General features: G+C 36.8%; 7 protein-coding genes across 11 annotated transcripts; 2 read left to right on the top strand and 5 right to left on the bottom strand.

Annotated features, from left to right (window-relative positions):
• The first annotated feature begins 448 nt into the window (after positions 1 to 448).
• LOC106348801 (DNA-directed RNA polymerase III subunit RPC5) lies at positions 449 to 3,977 on the top strand. 2 transcript variants are annotated; one of them, XM_013788615.3, is made up of 13 exons: positions 449 to 653; positions 843 to 1,261; positions 1,337 to 1,405; positions 1,490 to 1,597; positions 1,685 to 1,753; positions 1,842 to 1,958; positions 2,029 to 2,076; positions 2,164 to 2,267; positions 2,357 to 2,428; positions 2,514 to 2,565; positions 2,649 to 3,496; positions 3,579 to 3,699; positions 3,786 to 3,977. In XM_013788615.3, the coding sequence occupies exons 2-13, from the start codon at positions 854 to 856 to the stop codon at positions 3,843 to 3,845; spliced, it is 2,076 nt and encodes a 691-aa protein (XP_013644069.2). In that variant the 5' UTR covers positions 449 to 653; positions 843 to 853; the 3' UTR covers positions 3,846 to 3,977. The 2 variants fall into 2 exon arrangements, with proteins under 2 accessions (XP_013644069.2, XP_048591185.1); XM_048735228.1 differs by having other exon boundaries at positions 2,161 to 2,267.
• A 51-nt stretch (positions 3,978 to 4,028) lies between these two features.
• Positions 4,029 to 5,424, bottom strand: LOC106348803 (ER membrane protein complex subunit 6). Of its 2 annotated transcripts, none has more exons than XM_048735229.1 (5): positions 5,253 to 5,424; positions 4,835 to 4,964; positions 4,534 to 4,729; positions 4,405 to 4,424; positions 4,029 to 4,269 (listed from the first exon to the last, which is right to left on the bottom strand). In XM_048735229.1, exons 2-5 carry the CDS (start codon positions 4,933 to 4,935, stop codon positions 4,239 to 4,241), a joined length of 348 nt encoding a protein of 115 aa, XP_048591186.1. In that variant the 5' UTR covers positions 4,936 to 4,964; positions 5,253 to 5,424; the 3' UTR covers positions 4,029 to 4,238. The 2 variants fall into 2 exon arrangements, with proteins under 2 accessions (XP_048591186.1, XP_048591187.1); XM_048735230.1 differs by having other exon boundaries at positions 4,835 to 4,951; positions 5,253 to 5,396.
• A 1,390-nt stretch (positions 5,425 to 6,814) lies between these two features.
• LOC106348800 (biogenesis of lysosome-related organelles complex 1 subunit 2) lies at positions 6,815 to 7,603 on the bottom strand. Its single transcript, XM_013788614.3, has 2 exons — positions 7,349 to 7,603; positions 6,815 to 7,275 (listed from the first exon to the last, which is right to left on the bottom strand). Exons 1-2 carry the CDS (start codon positions 7,526 to 7,528, stop codon positions 7,030 to 7,032), a joined length of 426 nt encoding a protein of 141 aa, XP_013644068.2. The 5' UTR covers positions 7,529 to 7,603; the 3' UTR covers positions 6,815 to 7,029.
• Positions 7,604 to 7,634: 31 nt separating this feature from the next.
• On the bottom strand, positions 7,635 to 11,625 carry LOC106348799 (peptide-N(4)-(N-acetyl-beta-glucosaminyl)asparagine amidase). 2 transcript variants are annotated; one of them, XM_048735227.1, is made up of 18 exons: positions 11,383 to 11,625; positions 11,212 to 11,265; positions 10,953 to 11,144; positions 10,776 to 10,874; positions 10,567 to 10,653; positions 10,359 to 10,441; positions 10,151 to 10,264; positions 9,939 to 9,993; positions 9,782 to 9,868; positions 9,643 to 9,698; positions 9,507 to 9,566; positions 9,350 to 9,437; positions 8,981 to 9,274; positions 8,546 to 8,887; positions 8,384 to 8,444; positions 8,209 to 8,311; positions 7,995 to 8,129; positions 7,635 to 7,917 (listed from the first exon to the last, which is right to left on the bottom strand). In XM_048735227.1, the coding sequence occupies exons 1-18, from the start codon at positions 11,458 to 11,460 to the stop codon at positions 7,833 to 7,835; spliced, it is 2,073 nt and encodes a 690-aa protein (XP_048591184.1). In that variant the 5' UTR covers positions 11,461 to 11,625; the 3' UTR covers positions 7,635 to 7,832. The 2 variants fall into 2 exon arrangements, with proteins under 2 accessions (XP_048591184.1, XP_013644067.2); XM_013788613.3 differs by having other exon boundaries at positions 8,546 to 9,274.
• A 1,067-nt stretch (positions 11,626 to 12,692) lies between these two features.
• LOC106350725 (agamous-like MADS-box protein AGL97) lies at positions 12,693 to 16,083 on the bottom strand. The gene has a single exon (XM_013790576.3). It carries the CDS (start codon positions 14,159 to 14,161, stop codon positions 13,130 to 13,132), a length of 1,032 nt encoding a protein of 343 aa, XP_013646030.2. The 5' UTR covers positions 14,162 to 16,083; the 3' UTR covers positions 12,693 to 13,129.
• An 887-nt stretch (positions 16,084 to 16,970) lies between these two features.
• LOC106350724 (DNA (cytosine-5)-methyltransferase 1-like) lies at positions 16,971 to 21,616 on the top strand. Its single transcript, XM_048735225.1, is given in 10 exon segments — positions 16,971 to 18,758; positions 18,869 to 18,992; positions 19,043 to 19,255; positions 19,331 to 19,442; positions 19,539 to 19,686; positions 19,770 to 19,967; positions 20,468 to 20,746; positions 20,827 to 20,997; positions 21,099 to 21,317; positions 21,464 to 21,616. Coding segments are annotated over 10 exon segments (3,063 nt in total). The 5' UTR covers positions 16,971 to 17,312.
• Positions 21,617 to 21,733: 117 nt separating this feature from the next.
• Positions 21,734 to 25,123, bottom strand: LOC106348798. 2 transcript variants are annotated; one of them, XM_048735226.1, is made up of 10 exons: positions 24,903 to 25,123; positions 24,004 to 24,690; positions 23,801 to 23,930; positions 23,303 to 23,709; positions 23,123 to 23,203; positions 22,940 to 23,038; positions 22,691 to 22,837; positions 22,525 to 22,611; positions 22,284 to 22,355; positions 21,734 to 22,185 (listed from the first exon to the last, which is right to left on the bottom strand). In XM_048735226.1, the coding sequence occupies exons 2-10, from the start codon at positions 24,658 to 24,660 to the stop codon at positions 21,895 to 21,897; spliced, it is 1,971 nt and encodes a 656-aa protein (XP_048591183.1). In that variant the 5' UTR covers positions 24,661 to 24,690; positions 24,903 to 25,123; the 3' UTR covers positions 21,734 to 21,894. The 2 variants fall into 2 exon arrangements, with proteins under 2 accessions (XP_048591183.1, XP_013644066.2); XM_013788612.3 differs by having other exon boundaries at positions 24,004 to 24,687; positions 24,887 to 25,122.

Here is a 25,123-nt window from a genome sequence, read left to right as displayed (position 1 = left end):
AATTTGAAGAAAACTGTTTAATAACTTTGATCTGAGATTTGGGCTACATATATATATTATGTGCATATGTTCTTTTATTTTTGAAACTTATGCGCATGTGTTCTTTAAAAGGTGAAATCGATAGCTCTCTTTCTTTATCTACTCGAGAGTATGATTCTTAATACTAACTAGAAGAGGGTAAAGATAGTGATATGTGTGTTTTGGGGTATGCATTAATGCATTTAACTTTGGCTATTGAGTCCAAATAAATATCACATCTTGGGATAATATATATTTTTGTCAACCATACATTTGATATGCCCAAGTATCTTATTGTTAATTATAGTAGACAAAAATAGATTTCTGCAAGACATAAATATACATATTTGACATACAAATATTTTCATGTAATTTATTTTAATTGTTAAAATACACTCAATATACAAATGTGATTCCCTTAGAATACCTTTACATATTTAGAATTTACAAGAAACCCTAATGATGTCTGAGGCACAGTTGGATAAATTCGCCTCTTTTGCCATCCAACAAGTCACCGTTTCGAACCTCCCCGACGTTTTTTTTTTCCTTTCTTTTTCTTCCTCTTCACTTGCTCGGAGGATCTACAACTACAAGACGTCCTCTTTCTCCTTACCCTCCTAACTGATCATCACCAGGTTCTTTCTTCCCCAGTTCCGCTTCTTCGAAGATTAGTTTCAGTTCCAAGATTTATCGATTAGGATTTATAAGTAGTGGGTTTCGTTACTGATGTGAAAAAGTTTCAATCTTTTCCCACATATCGAGCTTGTAATAACGTTTTGAGTTTGGTCGGAATCCACAGTCTAATCGAAATCTTTAATCCATAGAAAAAAAAGGAATGGACTTTGATGACGAAGACAAGCCAAAAGAGGTCCCCAAAGCCAGGAGGTTTGCTCCTGGCCGTGCTGGGAAGCCCAAACCCAAACCTAAACCCGAACCAACTGCTTCGGAGAAAGCTGAGCCGTCTTCACAAACCGAGTGTGTGAGCAAGAGTGAGCACGACGTTGATGCCACCAAAGTCTCTGACCATCCCAAAGTTGAGCCTGAAGTCTTCAATGGCGCTGTTAAGATGGAGATTGATGCAAAAGTGGACAAGGAGCCGGAGACTACGGAGGTTGAGTTGATGGAGGAAGATCATCATCAGCTTCCACTGCATCAGGAGGAGGAGAAGAAGGAAGAAGAAGAAGACGTTGTTGTTCGTGAAATTGACGTTTTCTTCAATCCCTCTATTGATGCCAACACTAAGGTTAGTAGTGCTAATGATTAGATTCCTCAAATTTATATGATTTTTGGCTTAATCGTTTGTGTAATGATGTCACAGCTTTATGTTCTACAATATCCTCTAAGACCGTCTTGGCGTGCTTACGAAATGGATGAACGGTGTGAAGAAGTGAGTGTTACTCATTCTTCTGTTTTGTACTACCTTCTACATTTTTAATGTTCTAATGTTTTGTTTGTTTATGTGTCTTTAAAGGTTAGAGTGAATCCTTCTACCTCCCAGGTGGAGATTGATTTGTCTATGGATGTTCACTCGAGCAACTACGACCCTGACTTTGGAAGTAAACTACGTATGACTAAACAGGTCAGCTTCTTAGTTCATCCAAGGTTAGAATTCAAGTTTAATCTTTTTTTTTAAGCAACTTCATTTTGCCTTTGTTGTTTTTGGTAGACATTGACAACAACATGGAAGCAGCCTCCTACTTTGGATTATGCTGTTGGGGTTCTTTCAGGTGATAAGGTATTATTATTGTCTTCTCTCTTTCCTAAGCTTTGATAACAACATTCTTGTGATACCTTATTGAATTTGGACTTTGTTTGACTTGCAGTTACACTTGAACCCTGTTCATGCTGTTGTTCAGCTCCGACCTTCTATGCAGTATCTTTCTTCCAAAAAGAATCAAGCAGAAGCTACCGAAGAATCTGCCGGAACTTCAAAAAGACAGGTATGGATTTGGCTACTTATGCCACCGTTTACATGATTCTAATCTTGAATCTAATTACATTATGTGGCAGAACAAGGGAGCGCAGGCTTCAACGGATCAGAAACCAGTTCCTGAAGAAGTATGATCTTTTCTTTTACTCTTGAGTTGTTGTTAGATATGGTTTGGTAAACTTATACCTCTCTCTCTTTCTTCTTTCTTTTGGAAGTGGGTTTCACTCAAGTATCATGGACTCCAATCCGAATATTGCTCCAGATACCTTAGCGGAATGATGGCTAATGGCACCTCTTCAATAGACTTCAACATGACCCCGTATGATCTCTTCCTTTTTCACTCTTCGCTTGATGCAATATGTGTTTGTTTTCCTTTCTCACCTTAAACTTTTTTTTATCCAATTGAAGCGATGCTTATATCAACTCACTGTGCCGTGGAGATAACAGCAGAAACTCTGAGTCAAAAAGTTTATCAAAAAGGTGCAGTTTATCCAAAATGTCTGGTCTCATGTGTCAACGAGTCAGCATTTGCAAGCTCCTTTATAACATAGTCTTCTGCTTTCAGGTTATTGGCCTCCCTACCGCTTGAAGAACGTCTGCAAACGTTGCTCTGCCAGGTTAGTGGCTATTGTTTCTCCGTCTAGATGAAGTTTAATATGGAATAATGCTCTGTCTAACTACCTTATTCACTCAAAAACAGAAACAGGGACCACCGTTATTTCGATACAGTGTTCTGAAGCACTACGCCCCAGAGTTATCAGACGAGGAGTTCTTAAAGGTCCTCCAACAATACGCCTGTCTAGTTCAAGGCCTATGGACTCCCAAAACCAGGCTACTAAAGCTAGACGGCTTGGAAGGTTTCAGAGACTACGTCCTGTCCCTTTTCAGCCAGCGTCTAACTATAAAGTACTCCGAAGTTAAAGCAAGTCGCTATGCCGACAAGATCAAAACCATGTTGAATGTATTCGCCAAAGAAAGGCCTTTGCTATGTGATTGGAAGTTCAAAGAGCCCACTGATGTCTCCTTCATCAAATCCCACAAGAAGATTGCAGAGGAGCAAGCAATGTTTTGGAAGGGTATGGAAGAGAAGTTGCAGCCAAAGATAATACAAGGAGGTAAAGGTAGAGGGGGTGATAGTAACTTGAGGAATGCTGTAGGAAAAAATAATCCTTCAGCTACTACAGCTAAACAAGAGGTCGCAGCAGCAACGGTCTCTGAGGTAGGAGGAAGTTCGAGAAGTGCTATACCTCGTGTCCCTAGACAGAAGATGCCTGATGAGATCAAGAGGGCGATACCAAAGGCCTTGAAGAAGGTGTTTCAGACGCAGAAAGTTTGCAGCTACGAGACGATTTGCCAGAGACTTAGGGATCTTGCGGTTGCTACTTCGAATAATCCGAGAGTTGATTCAGGGATGGCGCAGCAGGTGGCGTTGGCTGTGGATTCTTACCAAGAGGAGCTTCGAGTCGTTATCAGTGAAGTGACTGTTGATATTCACGGCTCTTTTGTCTCCAAGTCGTCTCAAGACCATCCAGAATATGATCCACTAAGGTTTTGTGTTGGTGTTGGAAAATTATAACATTGATTCTTTCTGTTGAAGCTGTAATAATGTCTTTGTTTTTTTTACCATCAGGGACGTGGTGATCAATCTCTTACTCGGGAATCCACCTGGTGCGAAGATTATGAAAGCTGATGTGTTTGCAGCAGGCAGGAGCATACTTGGACGTGAAATCACCAATAATGAATACCAAAAGGTTTCACTTTCAGCTCTATTTCACTTTTGATGTTATAAAGAAACTAAAGTTTGGTTTTAGTCTGATTCTCTATTGGTTCTGCGCAGGTGATGCACGACCTCTGTGAAACCCACTCTTCAGGATGGGTGTTACAGAAAGCTCGTTGAGAGAAAATGTTTAATGATCTTAAAGTTTTGATAGTTTAAATCTTTACAATTCGGTTAGTAACTGAGATACTTGATTTGTCTTGCATTGTCATACTTTTGAACTTGGATATACCTTCAGTTCTATTTTGTCTACTTTGACCTATTTCATCTCAGTATGCATATTCAGATATACTTAAGGAGACGATTGAGAATCAAAAAGCTTCATAGCTGAAGTAATCTCAAGTGAGTTGGAAACAATAAAAGCAAGACAGTTTCATAATCTGTTGTTAACAAAAGGGAGACAGAAACACATTGTCCAATCTATAAAGTTGCTTAAGAGAGGCTGCAAAAACCAAACTCACAAACTACGTAACTTCTTGTTTCCACCATCCTCGTTTGGTGGCGGAAGATCCCTCAGAAAATGTGCACCAAGTCGTAAGCAAATCTAAGCCATCGTCAAGGAAAGAGAGATGAGTGATGATGTCTAATCAAAGTTATCAATCAAAACCTGCGATTTACTTTTTTTCACATTAGTATAAAACTTAGTTTGACCACCAGATATTGAGATTAAAAAGGATACGTCCAGAAGAGCACAAAGGACTGCCAAAAAAAGAGAGAAAACAATACAGTGATGATTAGTGTGAGATTTGAAAGGTTACATACAAGAACTTAACGGAGGAGTTGCAAGAAAAAGGAAAATATAGCGTACCATAAGGCCACCAAGGAAGCCATCAAAAAGGACCCGGTTCCATGAATCAAAGTACACGTCAGCTGAGAAGCCTGCCTTGGCCATGAGCCCAAGTGATGTGATCAGCATCACCACAAAGTAAAACAGAAAGCCGGTCAAGCCAGTGAATCCGATTATTCCTGCAAGGACTCCAGCAATAATAGACAGAAAGGTCCGGCTGCAAAACAAGACACAACAACAACATGGTCAAAAACAAGAGAGAATGATCATCTTTTTGAATACCAGAGAGAGAGAGAGGATTGTGATATTGAATGAGACAGACCTGTTCTGAATGACTTTGAGGTTCTTCTGAAAATTCTCAGCACTGAAGGTTGGTATGTCACTCATGACGACATCCTTTGATCTCTTCTCAGATGAACCCATTTAATAAGCTAGATAGCTACCAAGCAAATCTGACAATATAAATTTCAGATATACAACAAATTTGCTTGTCCAGCTTATAGTCTTAAGATTGGAATAAAGGTGGGAACTACTTAAACATTCCAACAATTTTTGTATTTTATAAAGCTAAAGACTTTACGAGCATATCCGGAATAGTATAGGTTATGATTCCGACAACAGAGGAGGGAGGGAGATCGTATCTGGTTTTGTCGTTTACATAGTCATATGCAAAATACGGGGTTTATCGATCTCTGATGATATACTTGAGATTTATAAAAAGAGAGAATAAGAAAACTTACAATTGGAAACGAGACGAGGAAGATAGATCAAAGCAGCTTGCTTTCTTAAGCGAGTCTGAGGGAGAGCGATGAACAACAACAAGGAGACGAGCTAACGAGCTACTGTAACCATCTCCCAAGGTCGGAGGGGTCAGAGCCTTTTTAACCAATAAAATATTAAATAATTTGATTTTATTTTTTGATCAACTAAATAATTTGATATCTAAATATATTTTTTTCTAACAGAGTTTGATATACAGATTGAATTGATTTTTGGTTAAACTGAATCTTAATAAATAATAATTATATATATATAAAATTTCGAGCTTTGGTTGTTCTAATATGATTAAAACAGGCTCATTGTAGAGCTACCTGGAGGAGACTAGACTGCCCAAATAGACCCATATCATTTGTTTACCCGTTGTTGATGACAGAAACAGAGGCAACAGAGAGCTTAAGAGCATGTACAATGGTGGATTATAGCAAATCCTTAGCTATAATCCTTAGCACTTTATCATTAAATAAACATTAAAAAATGGTGCATAGTTAAGAAAAGTTAAGAATGAATCCTTAACTAAGGATTAAAAGGACGAAGTCCTTAATGTGTTGGCGCTGTTTCATTGGTTTGAAATTATTAATTTTTTTTAAACTCTAATCATGATTCTTAAACCTGATTAGTAATTTTATTTTTAACTCTAACCATGATTCTTAAACCTGATTAGTAATTTTTTTTTAACTCTAACCATGATTCTTAAATCTGATTAGTAATTCTTTTTAAACTCTAACCATGATTCTTAAACCTGCTTAGTTTGAAAATTTGTGGACATAGGTACATTAATGTTTGAAAACGATCTTGGTTTCATGCGATTTGGGATTATCTTCTTCTCTTATTTTGAAAGAGTCAATCTATTAGGGTTTCAAAACGATTTGTGTTTGAACTGATTTGCGAAAATCTTCGTTTGTAGTTAGTGTTTGAAAACGATTTTTGTTTGTAGTTCAAAGAGGGTTGTGTTGTGTTGTGTTGTTAAGATTTCGACTCTGTGATTCATTACGATTGGAGTGTTGTGTTCTTCAGATTGTTTACCCAGAAGTACTATCTTCTTCTCATAGATTAGTATTACTACTGTGTGCTCTGTGAATTCTTTAATGTTGTGAATTATTTACGGTTTCAGATTCTTTTCAGATTGTTTGTAAGTCAGATTTTTTAATGTTGTGAACGTATAGGAGAACAAGTTCGATTGTATAGGAGAACAAGTTGATTACTTTTGATGTCTAATTTCTATCTTGTAAATCTTTTTCAGGTGAAGGAAACATGGGACAAGATTATACCTAAGAACTCCTAATTAGATATACCATTGGACAAACATTTTTTATTAGAATTCTTAACTATTCAAAAAAAAAAAAATTACTAAAATAATGCTAAGGACTCTAATGGTGGTAACACTAAAAACATTTTTCATTTGTTTATCCGTTGTTGATGATAGAAACAGAGGCAACAGTGAGCTTAAGAACACAACAACTGGTTCGTTTCAAGACACTGAGTTAAACCAGATTTGACCAAATTAACATAGGGATGCAGTTTCTTGTAATTAACAACAATAACAGTTTGGTTAACTTAAACTGAATGGAGACGAGTCGAGTTTTGCCAAATTCAAATAATGTGACAACTGAATGGAACAGAGATAACAGCTTTCATCAAATCTCAGTAGCGTTTGAGAAAAAAAAAAAAGCCACAAAGAATGGTGAATCAATCTGTAAGATAGTCATTGACTTATTGGAGCGACGATGATGAATGTACTCAGGCTCGAATATTGGATTCGAGGACAGAGACGTACCTATCAAGAACAGAGACGACAGCTTCAAACTCGGACACTTGTTTCTCGATCGCGTCCATCTGTCCCACGAACTCATCAAAGCCGCCACTTTTCAACTTCATCTGCTCCGCAAAAACTCTGAGCCCAGCCGCCACGTCACCCAAATCATCGTACTCGGCCGCAACTCTCACGTTCATCTTCTCCAACAGATCCATCTGATTGTTCGTTCCCTATTCCAAACGAACCACCATACTCAATCACACACACAACTATAATCCGCAAAAGTTTGAATCTTTTATTCACCTGGAGCTCGGATTTCACCATGGATGATATATTCGTGAACAGACTCTGTAGCGATTCAGCTAGATCATCTCCCTGAGCATCCGCCATAGATAGAGAATAGAAAGGCTCTTCCTTTGTCTGACGAAACAGAGGAGCAACTGGTAACTCTCTCCTGAGTTCTCCAAAGCCCATTAAGAGCATTCTTTATATGTCGTCGCTATTGACAGAAACAGAGACGAAACAGAGTCCATGGACGAGAGACAAGCTGGCATTCTTTATAATGAGAACAGAGCCGAAACAGAGTACATAGACAAGAAAGAGCTTTTATATGGTCTTATGAAACAGAGTACATAGACAAGTCTCATGAAGTTGTTCCTTAGCAATAACAATAGCTTAAACAACAAAGGCCAATGGTTCTCTCACCATTTTGCAGGATGTGAACACAATGATGATTTGAGTATGGTATATATAGTTAGTTATACATTTGATGTGCATCTTTTTAAATTTAATGGTGGCTCTTGTACAGATCGATGCTCCCTAGCTGTAGTCTGGAGGTTGAATTCACGTCTCGTACACACAAGAACCGGAACCTGCAACACACATATTAAACTCCAATTCAAGACACATTTGTGGTTTTACTAAACTCAACCAATCTGTCTAGTACTACCTGAAGAGATTTGCTTGGAGTCCTGGTGATGTTATTTTGTAGGATTTGCGTTGGAACCGCTCCTCGAACACCTGGCTAGTCTGCTTGTCTATAACATGCCATGTCGATCCACCGTCGTTACTTCCTTCAAGCACCCTGGGAAAGGGTAACAATACAGTGAGGCTAACAGAAACCCAAATGTCTATGTTTAAGGACTTTAAGAGGATGGGATTACCAATCTTTAGGGTCTCTCTCTGGGGCATCATTTGCAGACATGATCTCGTATGCTGTGAGTTCTTGCACTTGGTTGTAGAGTGTTTTGTACATGATCCAACACCCTGTAAGAGGTTAGAGAGATAAGTACTTCTCATCATCTCATGTATCACAATTCAGAATACTGAATCAGGTACCTTTTGCACCATTTGGTTCCTCCCATTTTGACTCTTGGATTCCATCAAAAGCCGCGGTTGCCTTAGACAACGAGGGCAATATACTTCTTTAGAAAAATCCAAAAATTTAAGTAATAATGGTAAAAGATGAGAGTTTGTAGTAGTAGTAGTGACTCTACTTACAACGCCAGAAGGAAGCTCTTCACCACTTGCGAGGACAGAACCAGAACACACCCTGTTCTGTTTCAGAAACGGAAACGACAGTGAATCTTTGCTCAAGTTCTGGCGTTTGCTGAGGTCAGTGACCAGTTCCTTCAAAGCGTCCAATGCAACCGGCAATGCTAAAGCCGTCTTTGTGGGGTTACCCGCCAAGCCTACTGTGAGACTATTACCGTCTGTATCTTTCTCTCTCTTCAAAGAAAGAGCGAGAAGAAAACTTTCCAGTGCTGGCAGAAACTGTTCTGAATCTAAAGTCAAGCGAGCCTTCCTCGTTTTAAAAGACGCATTCTTCAGCTCCACTAGGACTTGCTTGATCACGTTAAGCACCTCAACTGCTCTTGCTACAGGTAAACCATCCTCAACGAACAGGGCCAGGATAGGGAAGAACGAGTCGTATACGTTGGTCACATGTTCATCAACGCACGTGCGAACTGAGCAAGACGAAGAGGTGATTCCGTCTGAACCAAACTCTGATCTCTGAATGCGCCATTCCTTGTCCCCGCTTTGCCTTCCGGGTAAAGAAACAGATGCATCATCTGGGGAATGGAGGTTTCTCTCGAGCTCTTCCTCCTCGTTTCTGTCTCGGAGTTCAAGCGCAGCTAAAAGCCGGGACGTAGCTCTCCTTTCACGTGTCAGGGTTCGAAGAACACCTTGCAGAGATGATTCGGTCGTGAGAGTTCGTCTAGACAAAACCTAAAGCAGAACCATGAGTGAGGATTGTAAATGCTGTTAATGATTCATTGTTTTTTTTTTTTGTGTAGCTTTTACCTCATTCCATTTCTTTGTATATCGCCTAGTGACATCACACACCCCGTCCTTGGAAATGGCGATAACATAGTTCAATTTTTTACCCCATCTACAAGGCAACTATTTTGTGAGAATATGACAGTGAAGAGAAGGTAACTTGGCAAGGAAGGAAACTGACCCTTTCTCATATAGCATGGGTTTGTCAAACACTCCTTCACAAGGGTCAAGATGGATCCATCTGCAGATAGACAAATCACTCGTTTGAATGATTGCAAAGGTCATCACTAGACGTTTGTTTGGCAAATGAAGTTTACCTTCCCAATGAGTGAGAGAAGCATTCAGTCCAGACATGATCAGTCAAGTCTAAAATCTGTAAATGAATAGAAATATTATAGAAACACATTACAAACATAAATGCAATACAAGCATCTTTGCGGGAAGTTAGCAAAATACCAAACGAGAATCATAGCCAAACGTGCGGCAGTAGAGGGTAAAGCAGTTGGCCCACTCCCCGCAACGGCCTCTCTTTGTTTCTACAAGCTGCATCAACATGGAAGAAACAATGAAACCTGTAAATGAAGTCAAGTTCATATGCAAGCTATTTGGTTACCTTTAGCGGATCATTGTACCGAGGGAACCGAGTTATCGTTGGACACGAGGTACATCTGTATAAGTTATATAGTGAAACAACAGAACAGTAAGTTTGACAACAGAAAATAATCAGAGCACTGTAAGAATCGAGTAAGTCTTGAAGTCAATCTAATAAATTAGATAAAAACGTGACTGATTAAGGCCGTGAATACAACAGAGTAATTTATTTACCGATATAGTTCAACTCGATTTGCTCCATACGCTAGCTCAGAGGTGAGTGGGGTTCCCATCCCCTGGCCTATGGTTTTGTTACCGCAATAGTCACACGAAGGTTCATTTACCCAACTGCATTATCACACAGATGTAATCTTGTTCAGCTAATCTTTCTGTTGTTATTTTTCAACTTTACAGCTTCTAGGAGAAGGGAGCTTAGAGAAACCTGAAGGATCTTTTGAACCAGAAAAGCAGCTGAAGCAGGAAAGCATAGTTTATTTCCTCTTTCGATGGCTCGAAATTCCCCTCCTAAATGTTTGTTACAAACTTAGATCAGTTAAAAATCTCACATAAGCTCAAGTAAACCTCAAACTAAAACCTATAACTCAATTAATTATAGTTTCTATTAATCAGTGAATATAATAAGGTCAAACCTTGGCTAAAGAAACCAAAGCTTTCTCCTCAAGCTCGTCTTTAGGAACAGTCTTTCGAGCAGCTTCTTGACGAACTGGATCTTCATACTGAAACCATTAAAAAAAAAAATTACAATCATACATCATCAACACATAACCAAAAAAAAAAAAACACTCAAACTTCAAGTAGAAAAGATTTAAAATAAAATAAAAATCAAAGTCTCTATCACCATGAGGACTTGGGTGACATAAGGCCTTATTCTCCTCTCGAATTCGCCGTTGTCTTGTTGAGCAACAAACTGTTGAAGCATCATCGCCTCTTCTTCCGCCTGTTATCACCAAAAAAAAAAACCAAAAATTAATTAAAATCATTAATCAGTTCAAAAATACAGAGTTTGGACCAAAACCTGCAACATCCGTGCAAACTCTTCGTCCGATCTCACCATCTCCGCGTTAGATTGCTCGTTCTCACCAGAGGTTTCTTCTGACTTCTTCTCCTCCTCAGAGCTTCCTCCGATTGAGAGCAGTCGAAGCTTCTCGGATATAGAAGCGAGGTCAGTCTCTTCAGACAACACTCGATCATCATCTTCCGCTACGATCTATCGAATTGACCAAATTTAGATAAGAGAAAGAAACCAATCAGAGATTTAGAATAAAAGAAAGTACCTTTTGCTCATCAGGAGGAACAAAAGTGACGGAGAAAATCTGATACTGTAGAACCTGCACAGAGAAACATGACAAAAGCCATTCATCACTTAATGTCGGAAAATAAACGTCATTTGATTCGGACATTAATTATGTATTGTAAGAAAGAAAGACAAAGATAGAGAGAGAGACCTCAAGGCCATCTTCTGTGTTGTAATCAATTTCAAAGCTCGAATCATCGTGGAGGATGACGAACTTTCGAGCAACCATTTTTCTGAGAGATGAGTGAGATTCCCAAAAAAAATGATCTCTTTCTTCTTCTTAACAGAGAAGAAAAGAGAAGTCTTTAAAATAACGACGAGGTTTGGTTTTCTTTAATAAACCGCGAACCGGCCGGTTTAGTTGTACCATTTGGTTTGTCATGAATGGGGATACTACACATCGTTTCTATCTATATATGAAGATCTTTTTGGCTCGCTACCAAATTTAATACATACGATAAGATCAGCCATAAGTTGATAAAAGATTTCATTTCCTTTTTCTCCAAAAATATGTACTTTGAAACTGCAAACTAGATTTTGACTTAAAAAAAAATACGATGTTGTTTGATTTTTTGTGTCACTATTTAGGGTTGAGAAAAAAACTTGAATTCGAAGAATTGAACCGATCCCAATCCGAATAAGTAGTACTAAATCCGAACCAGAATTGATTAAATATCCGAATTATTTAAAATTTTGGTATTTAAAGAACTGAAATCTAATCCGATCCGAACCGAAGTATTTTGGGTATCCAAAATAGATTTATATACTTATATATATTAATTATTTTTAGATTTTATATATATATAAAAATATCCAGAATATATATGATACTTTTAAGTTTGCTTAAATGCTTGAAAATATATACAAATAATCAAATGTAAATATCTTAAATAGTTAAAATATACTCAAAACTCCAAAAATATTTAAATAATTATTAATTCTCTATCCAAATATTTAAACCAAACCTATTTAAATTGATTATCCAAATCCGAACCAAATTCTCAAAGATCTGAAATGAACACGAAATCCCAAAAAGACCCAAAAACGAACCCTAACGCCCACCCTAATCACTATTATATATCCTATATGTGTCATCATAGGTTACAAAATATGTGTTATCATATAATTAATCGTATTTTATACGTATCATCAAATAAGTTTTCTTATAATTAATAATATTTTATACATACAATCATATAAATAATCACATAAATAATATTTTAAAATTTAATGTGAAATATAAAAACCATAATTTAAGTTGATGTTTGAAATTGGGCTTTGTATTGTATTTTTCTTATATATATATATTGAAATTTTTTTAATAATAGTTATTGGAAAATATGTTAGTAAAAATCAAATTTTGAATATATGTTTATTTTTGAATGAATTTTTGATATAAATCAATTTTAAATTATTATTTTGATTTGAATATATATGTATATCAAGTAACATAGACTCATTACTTTTTAATATAATGTAATGAACTTCCAATTTTTTAGTAGCATAATCCCATTTTTTTTTTCTAACCTACTGCTATCTATGTTTCCAAACAGTACTATTTTTTAACTACTATCTATATTGCCAAATAATCTCAATGTATACTTCAACTTTAATAATATAGATACAAAAACATATGAACTGAAAATTTAATCATTAGTAATCCAAACAGAAGCTGAACCGGTTTGATTTCAATCAATTTCCACAATAATGAAAGCATGATCAAGATCAAACCGGGCCCTTTATTACATTGTTAAGACAGTTCTCGAAGTTAAGAATCAACCGAACCAATCTCTACTCTTAGTCTCTTACACACAAACGTGGAAGTTATTACATAAAGAAAACAATCAGAAGTTACTAAAATAAACTTGTTATGTCCAAATAGCAGCAACGGTGGTTAACTAGTTGAAATAATCTCTGAACTGGAGATTATCTTCATCCAAAACACTGTTCTGAAACACAAAGCCTTCCTCTTCAACTACACCTTCAAAATCATAGATAAGATCATCTGGATTCATCGTGGAGACATCATTAGCAGCTTTGTTCTGAAACACCAAAGCTTCCTCTTCAACACCTTCAGAGACAGACATGGGAGGATTTGGGTTCGTGGAGACATCATGAGCAGCAGCTTCGAAGTTCATCAAAAGACTCCCCTGATGCTCTTGAGTGCTATCCAAGACACCATCATCGAATACTGAACTTTCAAAAGTCGTCCAATCTATCAGTTCATCAATATCCACCTCTTGACTGTACACATCCAAGCCTGATCCACTTAAACCGTTTATGTTGTTGTCCGTGGCACATAAAGCGAGTATCTGATCTTGCACTTCAGTGATCTTGTCAAAACCCTCATGAGGTAAATCATCACCAGGGACGCAACAAACTGCTTGGATATCTAGGGTTTCATCCGGTTCTTGAGTTCCTTGGTGTAAAACGACGTCGCTCTTCGCCATGATCTCGCTGCTCTTGATCAGGTCTTCTTCATCACTAACAAAGTCTCCAGAACGCAGTTTACTCAACATCCTCTCCATGGCCTTGACAGCGTCCATCAACTCTCGAGGATCCTTTGATTCACAAAGACTCTCCTTCTCCCACCACAACTCTAACCCTAGTTCCTTACGAGCCATACATACACCAATGTCCTCTTCCATCGGCTCTTCCCTAACAGGAGCAAGACGCTGTCCCGTGAGATAAGCATTCACGACGGCATCCACGGAAGAGTGACCAAAGGAGAAGAAAGAGACGTTGGACTGCGAAGAAGGAGGAGTCGCCAAGATTGCTATCTGTGCGTCGGCGAGAAGACAGAGCTGCGCGGCTTTGCTGTAAAGTCCGGAACAACGTTTGGAGAAAGTAGTCGCGCGATACTCTCTCTTCGGGATCTTTTCCATCTTATCGATCTTTCTCTTAGTGCCTCCTCCTCCGCTTTTCACCATTCTGATGAAACTAAACCCTAAGCCAGAGAGGTTTTTGAGTCTATAAACTTTCTATGTTGCGTTGTGGAGAAGAAACAAGTCACACTCTCTCCGCGTAGGGTTTGCTTTTATAAACTCGCTTCAAGTTGATTTTTGTTCTTTCCTTTTTTCTAATAAAACTAATCACCAATTAGAATGTTTCGTGAATGTTACTCGCTTACATTAAAACGGAAATATTGAGGAGTCTTGGGGAGGCAAGTATCAAAACATCAATCTAATTCACATGATCACATCTCGAAGAATCTACAAATATCTTTTTCCTAAGTAACACTAAATTTACAGATAGGCAGAGATTAGGATGAAGGAATGTCTGAATTTCGTTCAATTAGGCAACAAAATATCCACTGTAAAGTGAAGCTTAATAATTTTATAAAACTTCGTACTCTTAGGAGAACAAAAACACAGTTCAAGCTTTTGCTAGATATGAATGACAAATATGCGACTCAAGTTTAATTTCTTAAAAAAATGGTACAAGCTTTTTACCATGTTGAATCAGTATGAAACAACACTGCTATGCGTTTTGGCCATTGCTTCTTCTCTTTTTCTTCTTGCTTGCTGATACTTCCATACCCTCTTGTGCTCCGCATGGTTCTATTTTTTCAGTCAAAATGTGATTTTGTTATATTATGTAAAAAGTAATTTTGCTACTTTTCACATCAAAGTGTATGCATTTTTTAACCTCAGATTTTTCACTCATGTTTTGACCAAAAGTCTTAACATAGTTTTGATTTGGTGGAATTTAGAGAATTTCATTTTAGAAAAGGATATAAATTTTCAATTTTATAAATAAAAAATGTTGATGTTGCAGATAAAGAAAAGGATTATGAATATACATCTCACTGTGAGAAGTTAAGGATTTTTTTCTATATAACACCCTCCATTTTTAGCCAAAATCTTTTTTATATATATTCTACTTAATAGCCGAATAAAAATATACACAAAATATCCGATTCCATTTTCAGCTTTTCATAATGGTTATATATATTCTAGTGTTTTAAGCCAAAATCTTTTATATATTCTAAAGAAATTCTTGTAAAGGGATCCCCATATGTCTCAATCAAATAAAGGAATGGATGATGGAAACTCATGGATGATTGAGTATGATTCATCAATGGTATCGATTTCAATACATACAGATGTGGCCTGGTAAGCTTTCCATTATATATATATATTTTTTTTGCAACTAGCTTTCCATTATATTACTTAGAGTATCCTCCTCCCTCGTTCTAGAGACGGGGATGCTATTACGTACCCCAAAGTTTTCTAAGTTGCATGAAAACTAGAGAAACGTTAGGTGTATACTAGAGAAAGTATATTATTATTTAAAACATTAAGAAAAGTTAGTGTTTATTGGGTAGTTTTGTATAGCAACCTAAAAATCATAAGAATTTAGTTGTGTTAGTATGTTTTTAAGTTAATTAACACCCTAAGCTTATATTAACCAAGACAATTTATACATAAAGTACCTGAGAAACGTAATCTATCTATACTATAATTTGAGAAGAGATTTTGCATATTTATCATTTTTTCCATGATTTTATAATAAATCATTAGTCCAATTAGCCCAATTAATATTATTATTAAAAAACATATTTAAATATATTTATCATAATATTTAAGATAATGAATCAATAAATAGATATAAAAATTCCACCAATCTATATATGTACTATTATTTAAAATATAATATAATTATATATACTTATGATGATATTTTGGGTTATTAGTTAAATATATTAACAATAAATATTTTTCTTTTCTTATTCTTATTATCATGATATTTTGGGTTATTAATTAAAAGATATATGCAATTATACTATTGGATAATTGATCATAAATTAATATGATAAAACTGTCAATAAAAAATATTTTCAAGAAAAATATAATTCTTATATATATATTGTGTTGTTATCAGAAAATAATATTTTTCTATTATAACAATTAAAATAATTTTAAAAAATATGTTTCAGAAGCGATTTTGCTTATTTGTCACCTTCTCCATGATTTAGGATAAATCATTAGTCCAATTAGTTAAATTAATATTATTATTATTTAATATATTTATCATTATATATAAGATAATTAATAAATAAATTAAAAAATTCTACCGATCTATATATACTATTATTTAAATTATTATTTAAGTATATATACTTATCATGATAGTTTTCGTTATTAATTAAATAAATTAACCATAGATGTTATTGTTTTCTTATTCTTATTATCATGATATTTGTTCTATTGGATAATTGATTATATATATGATAAAATTGTCTTTAAAAAAAGATATTTCTTATATATATTGTGTTGTTTTCTGGAAATAATATATTCTATTATCAAAATTAAAAAATTAAGATATTAATCAAGCAAAAAAGATTGTATGAAGAAAGTTTCTAAAATATTTCTTATATGTGAGTATTTTTAAAAATACAACACAATAATAAGCATATATATATTGAAGAAAAACTTTGTAATACACAATAATTTAATGTCTGATTTAAATTTTTGTGAATAAAAATAATAACTTATCATGTTGGTTATTGAATTAAAAAACATAGATTAATAAATATTCATAAAAATATTTTGACTGCATGTGCGGGCAAAATATCTAATAAGTACATAATTAAGACAAATTGAGGATTATTTTGTTGTATAAATAATTTTAAAGTATAGTTAAATTTAATGTATTTCCTATTCGATTAACACCCTCGTTATAATCTCTAACCTAGAAAAATTGAACTTAAGTACATGAGAAACGTAGTAACTAAATATTTATAAAATGTTAGAGATTTATTTGATTGTTTTAGTAACTTAAATGTTAGTTAAGTTATGACTTATAAATGTGAGGTTTTCTTTTTCTAGTCCAAATTATTACTTAAAAGTTAAAAACTAGAAGTACATGAAAACGCAATAACTAAATATTTAAGAAATGTTAAAAATATTTTGTTAATTTACTAACTTAAGAGTTTAATTAAGTGATCATAATTAGTGTGTGTGTGTGTGTTTTCCTAAGTGATCATTAGTGCCTATCCATTTGTGTTTTGGTTTCCATGCAACCTAGCACCTTTTTGTACTGTTTATTTTTCTTTCCAATTGCTGACGTGTCAGGTCTATGCATGATTGCAGGTATCAACTTGGGAAACCATCAACGCAATACCCCCCTTGGCGTGAACCTACTCTGAAAACAGCAAGGGTTGCGAAAAGCATTATTTCCTTGCTGGTGAAGCAAGCAAGAATGGCTAGGCTTTCATTTCGAGATGTCATCAAAAAAGTTTCCGAGTTCCAAAAGAACGATAATGAAGCTTACATTTCTTCTGATCCCTCAGCTGTGGAGAGATATTTGGTCCTCCATGGGCAAGTTATTTTGCAGATTTTTGCAAAACACCCTATAAAGGAACTCAAAAAGTGTGCATTTATTACTGGTCTTGCAAGTAAAATGGAGGAAATACACCACACAAAATGGGCAATCAAGAAGAGGAGGAAAATATTGCCAACGAAACCCAAGAATAAAATATTGCCAAAGAAACCGAAGAGCAAACTAAGGATAGGTAAGGGATATGTGGCATCCAAGAGGAGTGCTATGCAAGCAACAAAAACTCACCTGGTTGATAGAATTTGGGGACAGTATTACTCAGAATATGGGGCCATTGGTGCAGAAAATGGCAAGGAAAAGGTTCAAGAGGAGAGAAAAAATGAAGAAGAAGATGATGTAGAGGAACCTTCGGTCCTGGAAACAAGATGGGAAGGTGATATTCTAGGAAGAACATCTGCTGGTGAGCCTCTTTATCAACAAGCCCTCGTTGGAGGAGAGGTAGTGGCTGTAGGTGGTGCTGTCCTCTTGGAAGTCAATGAAACTTCGGTCATCTACTTTGTGGAGTACATGTTCGAAAGTTCAGATCACTGCAAAATGCTACATGGAAGACACCTAGAAAGAGGATCCGAGACTGTTCTAGGGAACACTGCTAACGAGAGGGAACTATTCCTGACCAATGCATGCATGACTGTTCAGCTTAAGGACATAAAAGGAACAGTCAGTTTCGAGATTCGATCAAGGCCATGGGGACATCAGTATAGGAAAGAGAACAACGCTGCTGATAAGCTTGACCGAGCAAGAGCAGAAGAGAGAAAAGCACAACACTTGCCGGCTGAATATTTCTGCAAATGCTTATATTCACCTGTGAGAGGGGGTTTCTTTAGTCTTCAACCCAACGACATAAGTAGCGGTACAGGATCTTGCAGTTCCTGTAAGATGAGGGAGGATAAAAATGAACGGTCAAAACCGAAGCTGAATGCAACAATGACCGGTTTTGTCTTCAACGGGGTTGACTATTGCATGGAGGATTATGCATATGTCAACCCTAAATTTATATATAAACCGAAAAAGGATAAGAAGTTTGAGAGGAACGTTGATTTAAAATCCTTCGTTGTGTGTCAACTACTTGAAGTAGTTCTCCCAAAGGTATCGTCATTAAATGGTTTATTTGAGGTTATAGTGAGAAGATTTTATAGGCCTGAAGATACACCTTTAGAGAAGGCATATTCTTCAAACATCCAAGAAGTAAGTACTAAGAATTATCTCTTATGTAATGATGTTTGATGTAAAGGAGGTTATTATGTTGGTTTGTCTTATAATCTTTTTTCGTTTTTCTTTTTTGCAATTTGTTATAGGTGTATTACAGTGAGGACGTACATATTCTCCCTCCAGGGGCTTTTGAAGGCAAATGTGAAGTAAGGAAGAAACATGATATGCCCTTACGCAATGATTATCTAACATTAGACAATATCTTCTTTTGTGAGGTATATAACTAGTTTGTTAACATTATTGCTTTATTCAATACAAAGTTGAAGTGTTACTATAAACTGTCTTGTAACAGATGCCTGTCCATATCAAACCGAAGTTCTCTACCATTAAAGACGACACACTTCTCAGAAAGCAAAAGGGGAAGGGAATAGAGGGTGAAACTGATTATGATGAGTTACCTAAAGAGATGCGTCTGGCTACACTTGATATCTTTTCCGGTTGTGGTGGCCTGTCTAAGGGACTGGAACAGTCAGGTATGAATTGTCTCAAGTCAACACTTTTATGTATTTGAGCAAGTTTGATTCATTTGTATGCTTTATGCACACAAGGTGTATCTGAAACAAAGTGGGCTATTGAGTATGAAGAGCCAGCAGGGCAGGCTTTCAAACAAAACCATCCTGAGTCAACGGTTTTTGTTAACAACTGCAATGTGATTCTTAGGTAAAAATGGTCAACAAGATAAAAAAAACTTACTCTTAAGATGAAGGTTTATTTCTTGTGTTTGTGATGAGTTGTTTTGAGATTAATTATCGGCAGGGCTATAATGGAAAAATGTGGAGATAAAGATGAGTGTCTCTCTACTACAGAGGCAAATGAACTTGCAGCTAAACTTGATGAAGAACAGAAGCTTGCTCTGCCACTGCCTGGTCAAGTGGATTTCATCAGCGGAGGACCTCCATGCCAAGTATTTTTTTTTCAATATTGCTGCTATATTTTGTCTACAGTCTTTGTTAAAGAAGTGACTATTAAACTGCTTCAATTTTGCAGGGATTCTCTGGTATGAACAGGTTCCAGGAAGGCTCATGGAGTAAAGTTCAGCGTGAAATGATACTAGCATTCTTGTCCTTTGCTGAGTATTTCCGGCCAAGGTATTTTCTTCTGGAGAACGTGAGGAACTTTGTGTCATTCAATGGAGGGCAGACATTTAAACTCACTCTGGCTTCTCTTCTTGAAATGGGTTACCAGGTAAAAACATCCTAGTGCTATTAGTAGTGTTTTCAAAACCGGGCGAACCTGATGATTCAACTAAGTTCGGCCATGGACCGATCAGATACTGTGTTGGGTTTTAAAATTATTCAACTGGATTAAAAATATTAAGATTATCAAAAATTCATGAACTGAATTAACAAAAATACTAGTTAATACTTCAGTGTTCTATATTTGATATTTATTTATATTTTAACTATATATTATATTTACTTAAATTAATTTTACATTTATTGAACAAAATTAGTATCTATATAATTTTTGTGAACCAAATTCGATCTGATCGAAGCATATTAAAACATGACCCAAATATTTATCCGGTTCAACTTCCAGTTCGGTATTAAAAACATTGGCTATTAGTTAGTCACATTCTCTTTGTGTTCAACACTTGATTACTATTTAGTAGAAGTTGGCATGTCCACTTACAAAGTCTGTGAAGTTGAACTCAGCATCTGTTTAACAATGGAAGTGTTTTCCAGGTGAGGTTTGGAGTGTTGGAGGCAGGTGCATATGGAGTTGCTCAATCTCGCAAAAGAGCTTTTATTTGGGCAGCTGCACCAGGAGAAGTTCTTCCAGAATGGCCTGAGCCTATGCATGTCTTTGGTACTCCAGAGTTGAAAATAAAACTATCCAAAAGATCACACTATGCTGCTGTTCGTAGTACTCAATATGGTGCACCTTTCCGCTCAATCACAGTGAGAGACACCATTAACGATCTTCCACCTATAAAAAATGGTGAATCAGAGACCAACAGAGAGGTATGTATGATATAACACATCATGAAAAAATATATTTATGATACATATATCGAATCATTTTTTTTTCTTGTGTCTTGTAGTATGGAGCTGATCCAGTCTCTTGGTTCCAAAAGAAGATAAGAGGAGACATGTTAGTTCTCACTGATCATATATGCAAAGAGATGGATGAAACAAACCTCATCCGGTGTGAAAATATACCAAAGACTCCAGGTGCTGATTGGCGTGACCTCAAAAACCTCAAAAAAAAAAAGGTCAGTCTAATGCATCATCCTAACTAGCTTAGGGGAACTAAAAGGAACTCAACTGTAAAATAGAGACAAACTTAAATCTTTGCTTTTCAAATGTAATACAGATTAAGTTATCAAGTGGGAAGATGGTAGATATGATTCCAGCCTGGCTGAGAAACAAAGCTAAGACTCACAACGGGTGGAAAGGACTCTTTGGGAGATTAGACATGGAAGGAAGCTTTGCAACTTCCATCACCGATCCTCGGCCAATGGGTATGGTTGGAATGTGCTTCCATCCTGAACAAGACAGGATTATTTCTGTCCGTGAATGCGCCCGATCTCAGGTAATAATAAAAAACTCTTCTGTGCATCAGTAAAAATTGTGGAGATGGCAAAGCATTTGTTGTATGTATGGAAAGATGTTTCAGATGTTATGTTAGAGTGTTTTGGATATATATAGTAACTGATTGGTATATAAACAATGGTGCAGGGGTTTCCGGATAGCTATAAGTTCGTAGGGGGAATACTAGACAAGCATAGGCAGATTGGAAATGCAGTGCCTCCACCATTGGCTTTTGCTCTTGGCCGTAAGCTCAAAGAAGCCGTACTTCTCAAGAAACCTCCTCTTCAACAGAAACCCTAAAGGGGCCTTATCTGAGTCATTATCATCCTTCTTTGAAACTCATTCTTATTGCCTTAATGGTTTAGGAGACTTTTTTTTATTTAAATTTGGGATTGTTGAACTGAATTTTCCGTAAAAGACAATAAACTTGAATCTATCAATCAGCTTCTGTTGAGAGCTTTTTCTCTGTATGAACTAAAAGTTTTAAAAGTAAAAGTTTAGTTTCTGAGAAGAAAAAAGGGTGCAAAATTTCCACCATCTTATATAATAGTATCAAACAACAGTTGCTCTGTTTTCTTTCACCATTGCTTCTTTCCCTTTTTCTTCTTCTTGCTGCTACTACCACTAGTATTACTCGCAGCTGCAGAAGTAGGGCTCTCGGCGGCACTATCAAACATACCGGCTTGTGCGGCGTTCTGCAACCACTCGTAGAACTCTTCCTCCGTCATTGTTTCATCCATGTTTGCATTTGGCATTCTCTGGTTTCCTCTCTGCCCTGATGAACCACTTGTGCCTCCTCGTTTCGCACCTGTCACGTTTGTGTTCACATGGAAACTCGGCTTGTGTGTGTTCGCAGGACATCTCATTCCCTTACAACAATTCAAAACAAAAGCAAAAAAATTCAATCCTTCCGAAACAAAACCAAGGGAATCTCTTATGAAATGCCAAAAGCATTTTTTGGGGGTACCTGACAGATATACCACTCAGAAGCTTCATATACTTTGCTGTCTGCACAAACGTAAGCACGCGGCAGATCAACCTGCGTTACAACAACAAACCTTTCACATGACTATGAGAAACTACGTCCATCTGGTCATCATGTGGATCAACGAGCACAGTGTCTATTTCTATTCTCAAATCTTTTTCAATACAGAGCATTTACCAAAGCTGAAATGCAAACTCTATTTATTTTTTTTGGTATTGAATACCTTTTGAATCAACCCGAACAAGACGTGCTGTGAAGACTGTTCAACCCAACCATCTCCATCTTTTGCTTGATGAAAGTCCTTACAATCCTTGAGATACAAAAGCAGGTTTATCATTGATGTAAATATAAAGCATCTCTAAGATGAAGATGAAGAATTGGAAAAGAACCTGGCACCATCTTGCTCTAGATTTTGATTTCTTTGTTAGAAACCAGGCATGGAAATTGCCACATTTTTTACACGCTATTTGTCTACACTCTCTCAACGCTTCATCTCCTTCGCCTTCTGAGCTTCCAAAACCGTGTCCCCGAGTGTCCTGGTTCGTAATAAAAAGCAGAGGGAGAGAGAAAATGACACTTTGAGCAACAATGGTGTACTTCAGAAGATGAAATAACAGCAAGACAAGTATAAAACATACCCTTTGAGAAGAATTCTGAAACCTTCGAAAGCAGTTGAGTAGTTCTTCTCTCTTTAACTCATCGTCATATGACTTCCGTTTTATAGAATCAAGCAACACCTAAAAAGGCCAGCTAGAGAGATCAGAGATGGGGAGAGCTTGATGCACAGATACAAATTGAAATGATAAATAGAAAACAAGTACCTCATACGCATTCTGAAGTTTCTTAAAAGCTTCGGCTGCTTTCTCATTCCCCATATTCTTATCAGGATGTACCAGCATTGCCTATTAAATCATTCACAATGCTTATAAAATCAATATACGTGTTTGTTGCTTATGAGTATCCAGAAAATAATATAGGCAGAGAGAGCTAAACAGCATTACCTTCTTCCTATATTCTCGCTTAATATAAGCCATGTCAACGTTCCCATACCGAGGTACGCCCAAAACTGAGTAGTGGTCAGCACAATTCAGCAACCGAGCAACTTCACCTTCTGATGTTAACTCAGAGTCTGTTCCGCTGGTCGACGGGACTCCTGGGCCACGGTCTCCAGGAAACCCAGGGCCGTTTTCGAAAGAGGAACCATTTAAGGGATCACTGGGTCCACCATCTGTGCTCTGCTGGTTTATTTTGTTATTGAAGAAATATATAAGAGCATCGGTCGAGATGAAAGCAAGATTAAAAGCCAAAAGAAGGCCTAGCCATCCGACATAACACAATGCACTGTAGACTGAATACACTGTGAGGATAAAGAGTGCAATGCGCTCGTGCTTCATCATGAATGCCAGACCTTTATATCATTAACCATTTCACAATGTATCAGAAAAAAATGATTCAAGAGTATGGTTTCCTCTACAAGATTGAGACAGGAAGGAGTTTACCTCCGAAGAAGAGGAACATCAGCGTTGTCCAAAAGCTACCATAGAGCCACAGGAAAACCAAACTAGAAATGGCAAGGGTGATAGATCCAACAACAAATCCAATGAACAACGACACCAGAACAGTTGCAAACTGTAATCATATCGAATATCAACATATGCATAAAAAGGTAAACATATAAGCAAATTATATCTAAGTTTCTTACCGACATCAGTATAAATTTGGTCATGCCGATCATGGAAAACGCTGAGAAGACACCACACCACATGATTGAGAAAAACGATGCTGTCCCCATCCTGATGAAAGAGTCAAAGCCTCGGATTGCACAGTCCAACCAAACCAAAGATAGAAGGAGAATAATGCTGCCAAAGTGCATAAGCCATCTGAAGACAACCGGGCACGCTAGCCGAATCTTCTTTGTAACAAGGTCACGGGCTTTGTAAACTCGTGACTTGACAGAAACCATCAAAGGCCTGTTTCTTTCCATCCAGTGATTCACTTCCCTTGATACAGTAGCAGCGGGAATCCTCAGTTTCCTGATTGCTGCATTGTATGCTAGCCCGATATTCTCAGAGGGGCTGTTGGTGCTCAGAATGTCCAGCAAGGTTCTCATAAGAGCGTTGATGCGTTCACGATCAAATCGAGTAGTTGCAGAGCCAGGCTCGGTGCTATCATCTCCAGCTAAATCAGTCTCTGAAGCAACAGGGTCAGCAGCCATGTCTCTGTCTGAAGTTTCAGTGCTTCTTGTGTGCTTATCATCATCGGCGTCACTAGCTTTCCCTTGTGAAGTTTTCTTCTTTGGCTTGGTTTGGTTGTGATCGACTACTACTCCGTTCTTCTGATGGCTTCCTTTACGAGCCATGACTAATTCAAAGTAAAGCGAAATCAACTGCAGAGCAATGAATCAAGTCAAGTCAAGCCACAAAGCAATCTTGAAAAACTAATCGAAATCGAAGAAAAAGTTGAAATCTTTGGATTAAAAAAAAGGAGGAAACTTTCGTAACGGGAGAGCAATTGAGATCAAACCCATGAAGACACTTTCGGAAAATTAACGGAAAGATAGGAATTGTAAAGGAGAATTGAGGAACCTGAAACTCTGAGTCCAAAGGAGAGGAGGAGATTCCATGGGAAGAAGAAGATTGCCCTAGAGCATCATCAATCAATCAATTGATGCTCGTAATCGAGTGAAGAGAAGAGAGAAAGAGAGACGGGGACGCTTTCAATTTGGGGGTAGAAGGAAAGAAAGACGGAGGCGATCACAATAACGGAGGTTTCGGCCGGCGGTGTCACTGTTTTTAAGATGAGCTGTTAAATCGCAGATATTA

The sequence above is a fragment of the Brassica napus genome, chromosome A6 (assembly GCF_020379485.1).
Source record: "Brassica napus cultivar Da-Ae chromosome A6, Da-Ae, whole genome shotgun sequence".
NCBI classification, from domain to species: domain Eukaryota; kingdom Viridiplantae; phylum Streptophyta; class Magnoliopsida; order Brassicales; family Brassicaceae; genus Brassica; species Brassica napus.
This window is presented reverse-complemented; position numbering and strand designations above follow the sequence as displayed.